Here is a 10,855-nt window from a genome sequence, read left to right as displayed (position 1 = left end):
GGCACCAACTGGCGCCGGCCCAGTGGACTCCTAGCATAAGGTTTCCACTTGTTGTTCAGAATGCCCAGTCCACTTTATCACACGATACTATTTGCGTCTCAATGCCCATCATGACCGACTCACTATTAAAGCAAGAGATATGTATTCTTTTGTCTGGTTTATTCGCTCTATTTGTTTGTATTTTCCTCTGGTTTCGTTTTTGTACTACATGATCCAACTGACTGCATTAGGTAACTGCTCAATGCCACGTCACCAGACGTTGAAATACAAACTCACGCAACCTATGTCTCTCATTTCATACTGGTTATCCATTACTTCTACACGGAAATCTGATGGAACGAAGCACATTTCTGCTAAAAGAATCTGCATTAGTTTGATTTCTAGATCATTTACTTCGACACACTACATATTTTGGCATCCTTCACACACGGATTCATGTCCCAAAAACAAACTCTCCTCTTATCTTGCGAAAGAGACATGGTAAACGCCTTTATATCACGTTTTAGAAGAGACCGCTCAATGTCACTTGCCAGTTACTTTTATTTGAACCGAGTAAGATTGGCTATAATTGGATAAATATTTCTGAGAAAAGGACTCGACGCCTCATTCCACGATTCATTTCGCATTTAGCAGGATCTAGGCAAACAGTGAGTACAATTAATATATCATTTTTGACTCGTTACCTCTAAATTTGGTTGATCCAAGCAAAAGCCACAATATAAGCTCGTCGGAATAGAGTTACATACAATCTATGTATATATTACAGAAACCCTTATCCTAATTATCATGAACCGTATCCGGACACCTACCCCCTGGACATCCACCCCCGGATAACCACCCCCAGTCAACTACTCTCTAGGACAACTATCCCCTAGGACAACTACCCCCTAGGGCAACCACCCTCTATGACGACTACCCCCCCCCCGGACAACTACCACCAGGACAACTACCCCCTAGGGCAACCACCCTTTATGACGACTACCCCCCCCCCCCCGGACAACTACTCCCGAGGCAACTACCCCCTAGGATACTTGTCCAGGGGGTAGGTATCCTAGAGGATGGTTGTCGTAGAGGGTAGGTGTCTGGGGTAGTCGTCCTAGAGGGTGGTAACCCTAGGGTTAGTTTTCCTAGGGGGTAGTTGTCCTAGAGGGTAGTTGTCTGGGGGTAGTTGTCCAGGGGTAGTTTTTCAGGGGTAGTTGTCCCGGTGGGTAATCGTCCCAGAGGGTGGTTGCTCAAGGGGGTCATTGCCCTAGGGGTAGTTGTCGTAGGGGAAGATTTGCTGTAGTTGTTGTTGATGGTCATGTTGATGGTAATGGTGATGATTCGTGATCTCATGTCGTTAGCGAATTTTTCAACATTCGGGCAATGTTAGGCGATTTGCATAAACCTTTTGAGTCCAATGTACCATGCTGATGCATGATAGTTGTATTCCCAGCTTCTGAGGGAGTATGATTCACCTATGATGGTTATCTAGTAATTTAATGTCAAGTATAGTTATTAAAGGTCATATACAGATCGGAATAGTTATCATGGAATAGTGACAATGAATACTGTTACATCTGATTGATTGATTGATTGATCCATTTTATTTCAAATTCAGTATTTTAAAAAATATGGTTGTAAACATTTACAATGTACATAATTATAACAAGCGACCTAAATATGTGAAACAAAGTAATTAAATTTAAATGCAATTGTTGGAAAATGAAATAGGGTGTATCAGTAAGGGCCTATGTGGCTTGCCAAGTTGATACATCCATTACAAAGAATAAAAAATATTATATAAATTTTCAGGAATTTGACGGTTACACGCTAAATTGCATTTAACTGAAACATACTCGGACAGTAAATTTCGCTTGTACTTATTTTTAAAGAAATTCCCAAATTGAGTATTGCGTATTAAGGGGGATCATGAATTCATTATAATGAGACCAACGAACCGAATAAACTGAATAGGAGAGTGAGATGTGACCTTTGATTGATGGAAAAACTGGTTGTTAGAAACATATATATCTGTAAAGCGCTTAGGCACATCGTTGGATCGGTGTATTGAGCGCTATATAAGAACACGGATCATTATTATTATCATTAATATATATATATCTTTATTCGTTGAAAAGTTTATAACATGGTGGTCTCTTCAGTAAATCAAAACTGCTTTGCAAGAGAGCCCTGTATTACATTAAACAATTACAGTCAAACCTGCTTTAGTGACTACCTGTCTACAAAGACCACCTGTCTAACAATACAAGGCAACGTACCAGTCCACTATGTCAAGGATGAAATCATTCGCCAGATAATATTATCAAGGTAGGGAAGGATTAAATCAACATGGGCATTTGAAAGAAATGTATAAATGGTGTCATAGTCGAGTGGTCTACATTGTAACTGGTAATTAAAAGTGCTTTATAAAATATAGAATACGTAACAAAACAAAACAAGAACAAAATATAGATTAGAATTGGAAAATTCAAATCCGAAATCAACTCTGCCAAAAATCGCTTTAAATTGTATAAATATTGACCCCTAAAAAACCGTAAACTGCCGTCACTTTCTCATACCAATTCCGTTTTGTTTCAAACTTCTACAGTATTTAATCTTATCGATGCACATAACCTCGCTAAATTTCACGCTCCAATAATAACGCATGATATAAATAGCGCCCTCTAAAATTCTTAAAATCTTTCAGTGGCTAAGATCAATCGTGCCTGGCCAAAGCCGTACCCTTTTTGGACTGAGATACTTCAAGATATGCCCTTTCCATCCAATTAAAAAAAATATGTACCTCACCAGTGACCGAATTTGCGAATATTTAAACATGTTCCCTTTTTTCTAGGTTTTTTGGTGATGCACTGATGTCATCTTCTAGCTTTCACTAGGAATGGGGCAGAAAAATGAGAAGATACAGCATGTAGGGGAAAAATTTAAACAGCCCTAAAATATCTTGATAAATTCATGAACTTAAGCAAGGAGAGAGACCCTTAGGTTTCACTAGGAATGTGAAAGAAGATTTTCAAAAAGGGGGTCAGTCGTAAACGCAACGCCAAAAGTCCGATCCACAGAGACAGTAAGGAGGAAAATGAACAAGATGGCAGTGTTGAAGATTTGCAGAGTGCATTAAGCAGTGCTGCGCAGAATGGACAACTTGACCTCTTCCAAGAACTGATCGGTAGAGGAGCCGAGGTGAATAAAGTCGATAATGACGGTTTTGACCCCATTACATCTAGCTGCACATTGTGGTCATCTTGATGTCACCAAATATCTGATCAGTCAAGGAGCTGAAGTCAATGAGAGCAGCAATAATGGTAGGACCCCATTACAACTAGCTGCACAGAATGGTCATCTTGATGTCACCAACTGTCTGATTAGTCAAGGAGCTGAAGTGGATAAAGATGATAATGATGGTAAGACCCCATTACGACTAGCTGCATCTAATGGTCATTTTGATGTCATCAAATATCTGATCAGTCAAGGAGCTGAAGTGGATAAAGATGATAATGATGGTAGGACCCCATTACGACTAGCTGCATCTAATGGTCATTTTGATGTCATCAAATATCTGATAAGTCAAGGAGCTGAAGTGGATAAAGATGATAATGATGGTTCGACCCCATTACAACTAGCTGCATCTAATGGTCATCTTGATGTCACCAAATATCTCATCAGTCAAAGAGCTGAAGTGAATAAAGATGATAATGATGGTAGGACCCCATTACGACTAGCTGCATCTAATGGTCATTTTGATGTCATCAAATATCTGATCAGTCAAGGAGCTGAAGTGGATAAAGATGATAATGATGGTAGGACCCCATTACGACTAGCTGTATCTCATGGCCATTTTGATGTCATCAAATATCTGATCAGTCAAGGAGCTGAAGTGGATAAATATGATAATACAGGTTTGACCCCATTACATCTTGCTGCACATTGTGGTCATCTTGATGTCATCAAATATCTGATCAGTCAAGGAGCTCAAGTGGATAAATATGATAATAATGGTTTGACCCCATTACATCTACCTGCACAAAATGGTCATCTTGATGTCACCAAATATCTCATCAGTCAAAGAGCTGAAGTGAATAAAGGTGATAATGATGGTTCGACCCCATTACAACTAGCTGCACAGAATGGTCATCTTGATGTCATCAAATATCTGATAAGTCAGGAAGCTGAAGTGGATAAAGATGATAATGATGGTTCGACCCCATTACAACTAGCTTCATCTAATGGTCATTTTGATGTCATCAAATATCTGATCAGTCAAGGAGCTGAAGTGGATAAAGATGATAATGATGGTAGGACCCCATTACGACTAGCTGTATCTAATGGTTATTTTGATGTCATCGAATATCTGATCAGTCAAGGAGCTGAAGTGGATAAATATGATAATACAGGTTTGACCCCATTACATCTTGCTGCATCTAATGGTCATCTTGATGTCATCAAATATCTGATCAGTCAAGGAGCTCAAGTGGATAAAGATGATAATGATGGTTCGACCCCATTACGACTAGCTGCATCTAATGGTCATCTTGATGTCATCAAATTTCTGATCAGTCAAGGAGCTGAAGTGGATAAATATGATAATACAGGTTTGACCCCATTACATCTTGCTGCATCTAATGGTCATCTTGATGTCATCAAATATCTGATCAGTCAAGGAGCTCAAGTGGATAAATATGATAATAATGGTTTGACCCCCTTACATCTACCTGCACAAAATGGTCATCTTGATGTCACCAAATATCTGATCAGTCAAGGAGCTGAAGTGGATAAAGATGATAATGATGGTTCGACCCCATTACAACTAGCTGCATCTAATGGTCATCATGATGTCATCAAATATCTGATCAGTCAAGGAGCTGAAGTGGATAAAGATGATAATGATGGTAGGACCCCATTACGACTAGCTGCATCTAATGGTCATTTTGATGTCATCGAATATCTGATCAGTCAAGGAGCTGAAGTGGATAAATATGATAATAATGGTTTGACCCTATTACATCTACCTGCACAAAATGGTCATCTTGATGTCACCAAATATCTGATCAGTCAAGGAGCTGAAGTGGATAAAGATGATAATGATGGTTTGACCCCATTACAACTAGCTGCATCTAATGGTCATCTTGATGTCACAAAATATCTCATCAGTCAAAGAGCTGAAGTGAATAAAGGTGATAATGATGGTAGGACCCCATTACAACTAGCTGCGCACAATGGTCATCTTGATGTCATCAAATTTCTGATCAGTCAAGGAGCCGAGGTTAATAATGGCGGAACTGAGGGTTTGACCCCATTACATCTTGCTGCAGATAAAGGTCATCTTGATGTCACCGGATGTCTGATTAGTCAGGGAGCTGAAGTCAATGAGAGCAGCAATGAGGGTATGACCCCATTACAACTAGCCGTACAGAATGGTCATCTTGATGTCACCAAATATCTCATCAGTCAAAGAGCTGAAGTGAATAAAGGTGATGATGATGGTTCGACCCCATTACAACTAGCTGCGCACAATGGTCATCTTGATGTCACCAAATATCTCATCAGTCAAAGAGCTGAAGTGAATAAGGGTGATAATGATGGTTCGACCCCATTACAACTAGCTGCATCTAATGGTCATCTTGATGTCACCAAATATCTCATCAGTCAAAGAGCTGAAGTGGATAAAGATGATAATGATGGTTGGACTGCATTACATTCAGCCGCTAATGAAGGACATCTTGATGTTGTCACAGAATTAATCACTCAAGGAGCTGATGTTGGTAAGGATAGTGACAAAGGATGGTCAGCCTTATACCTTGCCGCAGCTGCTGGTTATGTACGTGTTTCAAGTGCTTTGCTTAGTCAGCAAGCTGAGCTGGCCAAAGCAAATATCATTCCTTGGACGGAGTTTCATTCCGTTGCAGAGAGAGGCGATCTTGATGCCATGAAAGATCAAGTCAGTCAAGGAGCCGAGCTGAATAAAGCTGGTTCTTTTGGTTGGACAGCCTTAAAACTTGCAGCAAGTAACGGACACCTTGATATGACCAAATATTTGCTAAGTCAAGGAGCTGATGTGAATTCTAGCAATGACTTTGGTAGGTGTGCCTTGCATAGTGCCTCAGAGAAAGGGTACTTGGATGTCGTGGAATATCTGATCAGTGAAGGGGCCGATATGAATAAAAGAGATGACCTTGGATTGACTTCCCTTCATTTTGCATCACTTTTTAGCCATTTAGATATCGTCAAATCCCTAATCAGTCATGGAGTGGAGGCAAATATTGGCAGCGCAGTTGGAACCACTGCTCTCCATTATGCTTTATGTAATCGTCAGATCGACATTACGAAGTATCTGCTCAGCCAAGGCTGTGAACTGAATAAGAGAAGCGTGTGGCACTCTGTCATCTTACAATTTGATGGACAGTATGGTCACTATGATGGTGTGCGATGTGTGCATAGTCGTGTAGTTCAAGCAGTTAGCAGACTAATTGATTCTCTCACTGTCTTTAGAGGTGCTACAGAAAGTGATCTTGGTAGAAGCAAATATCAAGATGGCGATGATGAAAAGACAGTTCCAGGTGGAATGGTTATTGTGCATAGGCCAGGTATATTGTCTGATCTCGACATTCCAGATCTTCTTGCAAGTCAAGGAGGCAGAAGAGTTAGTCGCACATCATTACAATATGCTGTAGAAGGTGGCAGTTTAGCAGTTGTTCGGTATCTGGTCAGTCAAGGAGCTGAAGTGAACGAAAGCAGCAATGCTGGCTGGACTGCTCTTCATTTAGCTGCGCAAATGGGTCATCTTGATATTGTAGATTATCTACTTGGACAAGGAGCTGAAGTAGCTAAAGGGGATGTTGATGGTATCTCTCCTTTGCATGTTGCTGCATTCATTGGCCGTTGCGGCGTTATCGAGCGTTTGCTTAGGCAAGGAGCAGAGGTCAACGGAGCCACCAAGGAGAAAGGTTCTACAGCCCTACATGTCGGCGTGCAGAATGGTCATCTCGATATCACAAATAGCTTGCTCAACCACGGAGCCGAAATTGATGCGACAGACAATGACGGCTGGACTCCCTTGCACATTGCTGCTCAGAACGGTCACATCGATGTCATGAAGTGTCTACTTCAGCAACTTGCAGATGTAAGCAAGGTTACCAAGAAGGGATCATCTGCATTGCATTTGTCTGCTGCAAATGGACATACCGATGTCACAAGATATCTATTGGAGCACGGAGCTGAAGTAGATCTGAGTATACCTGAGAAGACTGCGTTGCAACTCGCAGCAGAACAAGGCCAAGTACATGGGACAAGTCCAGATACGCGGTGTGCTGAAGGGCAGAAACATCCGTCTTCCCCAAATGGCCATGCTGATACCGAGGGTTTAACAGGAGATGAGAAGAAGGTATTTAATTTAGTATTCCTATATATTTCATAGGAAAAAATATCATACAGTTTATCAATATTCTTGCAAGTATTAAAATCATATCAATATAAATTGAAAAGGGCTAGCAAATGTTTAGCCTTAATAATCCTGTTAAAACTTTCTTGTGAAGTAATATAGATTGTCTGAATTATGAAAAAGGTTGAAATGATTCCACGAGGGCTTCTCAAACCCTAATTTGTACCAGTACATATACATGTTAGTCAAACCTGTCTTAGTGGCCACCTCTCTATGAAAGCCACCTGTGCATCGTGATCGTTCATTTTGCCTCCCTCGAGAAAGAAATGTGTGTTTGAGAATCTCTCTACAAAGGCCAACTGTCAACAGTGACCATTTTTTGTGTTTCCCATGGTTGACCTTAACAGACAGATTTAATATTTGTTTAAATGTTAATATCTGTATGTATGTAAGTCTTTTTGGTGATTAAAGATATGGAAAGCTAGAAAAGACACTGCTTCATAAAAAGCTGTTGTTTTTTTTGTAGATTGTAATTCTTGAGGCTGGTGTTTTACACAGGTTGTTGGACAACATTCTGAGAAAGGCTGTACACCAGTTCATTTAGCCACACAAAATGGCTACACCTCCATCATCGAGACATTAGTTTCTCATGGCGCCGATCTCAACATCCAGTCCATCGACGGACAGACCTGTCTTCACGAAGCCATCATACTCTCTGGTAGGAAGGACAGCAGGGTCGAATCAACACCAGCACTCCAAAAGGTAAGATATTGAACTTTAGAATACACTGTCCCTGGGATTGTACGACACTTGTTCCTCCGACAATTGCTATAAAGTAATTTCCTACACTAACCGGATTGCTTACTTACAATTATGCAATTGGAATCATACAAATCACACATGAGTTAGCATAGCCATTTAACGATGAATAAGTCTCTATAGCAACATTACAAAAAAAGAGGTCTTATTTCTGAAAAATGAAATAGGATTCATATAATTCTGAAAACTAAAGAGGGTTTGTAAGTCTGAAAGTAAAATTGAGCTCATAATTGCAAAAATGACAACAATTCTGTATCACTTTTTGGAATTACAAACCCTTTGGAATAACGAACCTTATTCCATTTTCGGATAAACAAACCTTTGGAGTAATGAAACCTATCTAACTTTTAGAATTATAAACATAAACGAACCATCAGAAAAACACAACAAATGTTCGGAATTATGAATCTGTGGATAAATCTTCTGAAACACAAAGGCCCCTCAAAGTTTAAACAATCGTTTCTATTGATAATTCTTTTAGATCTCAGAAGAATTCTATCAGAATGAATTGTCTCCCAAGAAGGCGCTGGTGTTCTATCTCTTGGACCACGGAGCAAAGCCGGATATCAAGGATAACCAAGGCAACCTACCAGTCCACTATGCCAAGGATGAAGTCATTCGCCAGATGATATTCTCAAGGTGAGGGAGTATTATATTAATTTGGAACAAATATAGAAGCGGTGTCATAGTCAAGTGATTTAATCACTCGACTTAAAATGCCAAAGGTCGTGGGTTCTTTAGATTCTCTGCATGACATGTATGTCCTTGGGCATTTGTTATATACAATGCTCCACTCCATCCAGGTAGTAAATGTGTACCTGCTAGGATGTGAACGCCTATGTGATTTGATTAGCTTGTGCACGACCAAACAACAGTGTGACTGGCTAAAAGGCTCCACAGGGAGTGGAGTGTGCACTGCAAAGTGCCCAGTGACTAGTTGATAATACTGTTAAAAAAACTTTAGTCAGATACACTCTAACTGGTAAAGTGTGTTTATTATTTAAAAAACAAATGAAAATTATTAACTTGGCTTTCTTAAATTTGGATTTGGGTTTCCAGCCGAGGTATATCTACGGTTGGTACCAAGGTTTATAATCAAACACGGATTAAAAAGGGCAATTTCACCTCGGCAGATCTATTAAAAAGTGTTCAAATTGAATTCAGCCAATATGAACACTAGAATAAAGAGCAATACTCAAAAGTGCAGTAATTTCTTTAAAATTTTAGTCAGATATTTTTTTTGGCAAGTTGGCACAAGTTGTGCTGAATTTTGTTTGGTTTTTTTTTCTTTAGATAGTTGAGTCTTTATTGGCAAAAGTGTGTGCAAAAATGCGTTTAAGAAGGCTAATTCTCCCATACATAACATATGTCCAATTTTGTCCTGACCATGTCTGAAATGTCAGTATTCCTGATGATTATATAAACGAGTTTGAAGATATTGTAAAACTATTCAAAAAATACTTTTTTTTAAAGCATTGAGATGAACACTGGATATGTGTTCATGAAAGCATGCGGTCATTATTCATTTATGCACCAACAGTTTATTCTATTGTACACAGGTGGAAGTATTATTTCCTAGAAGGAAAACAAAAAGTAGTCATTTATGAAGCACCTTCATTACTTTAGCAATGATTATTCTTAAATGCCGAAAGTGGGATTTTGATCTCCTGGGTAAAAAATCTGTGGATATTTGATCAAATACCTTTTGCTTGCCTAAGTATATCCTGAAGGTTGAAACAATATGTTAATATCACTTTTCTTTTCTTTGTTGTCATTCGCATAAATTCTCAGGTCTCCTGCCATGGACATCATCAGAGCTGATCGAGGTAACACTCTGTGTTAAATGAATAGTAAAACATACATTATCATAAACAAATAATGATAAATAGATGATTAATAAGGTTTTCATTTTGATTTGGATTGACATGGGTGCATTGTAAAAACAAGAACAGAACAAGAAAACTTTAGGCAATCGCCACATTCATATTCAGAAGTACAAATTTCCTATTTAAAAGAGAGAAATGATAGACGCGGTGATCACTTTTATTGTTTAACTAAATGTTTATAATGCTTAGAGGGGACTTTTTAATTTGTTCGAGCCACGTAAGAGAAGGTTGGGCTTTGGTGAAGATAGAGAATAAGTTGTGAGCTTTCTTATTCTTTGAATGTCATTTTGGAGGATTAGATATATTCGAAATATCCTCTATTTTATTACAATATAATACATATCAATTGTGTTGGTAATAATAATAATAACTAGATTTGTAATACTTGTTTGGAACAAGTATAGGTGGGCTGATCCAACAAAAAATTGAGACAAAATAAAGGGTACATTTGAGATAGCTTTTTGTCTCATCTACAACATACTCGAAGTTCAGCGTAAACGAAGCTAAAACGACGTAGATATTGCTCGCGAAAGACGGGAATGTAGAATAGAGTTTTGAGAAAAAGTCATATCCCATAGAGAATACACGCAAAATGTGAAAAATTTACATGCCTCCTTTAATCGCAAAAATACGCCATGCCTTTGTCAAAATGAAAAATAATAGCAATTGCCTTTGCAGAGAATTGTCTCAGCTAGAACATATCAAAATTTGGAAGAAAATTAATCAATATTTACAGAGATACAATCAATTTTCCATAAATATGCTGACGTCA

The 10,855-nt window shown here is 38.8% G+C and overlaps 1 protein-coding gene across 1 annotated transcript; it reads left to right on the top strand.

The window, feature by feature from the left end:
* The first annotated feature begins 1,058 nt into the window (after window positions 1–1,058).
* Window positions 1,059–10,040, top strand: LOC115925088 (ankyrin-3-like). Its single transcript, XM_030988260.1, has 7 exons — window positions 1,059–1,074; window positions 5,313–5,384; window positions 5,703–5,938; window positions 6,314–7,381; window positions 7,937–8,140; window positions 8,679–8,836; window positions 9,989–10,040. Exons 1-7 carry the CDS (start codon window positions 1,059–1,061, stop codon window positions 10,038–10,040), a joined length of 1,806 nt encoding a protein of 601 aa, XP_030844120.1.
* Window positions 10,041–10,855: the final 815 nt, after the last annotated feature.

This window comes from Strongylocentrotus purpuratus, unplaced genomic scaffold (genome assembly GCF_000002235.5).
Source record: "Strongylocentrotus purpuratus isolate Spur 01 unplaced genomic scaffold, Spur_5.0 spur5_scaffold_17, whole genome shotgun sequence".
NCBI classification, from domain to species: Eukaryota; Metazoa; Echinodermata; class Echinoidea; order Camarodonta; family Strongylocentrotidae; genus Strongylocentrotus; species Strongylocentrotus purpuratus.
Note: the sequence above shows the minus strand (reverse complement) of the source record. Positions and strands in the feature narration are given on the sequence as shown.

Excerpts from the sequence above, each read along its gene's own strand:
- LOC115925088 (XM_030988260.1), top strand. Across the intron at positions 7,382-7,936 it reads TAACAGGAGATGAGAAGAAG|GTTGTTGGACAACATTCTGA; the intron begins GTATTTAATTTA and ends TGTTTTACACAG. Across the intron at positions 8,837-9,988 it reads CGCCAGATGATATTCTCAAG|GTCTCCTGCCATGGACATCA; the intron begins GTGAGGGAGTAT and ends ATAAATTCTCAG.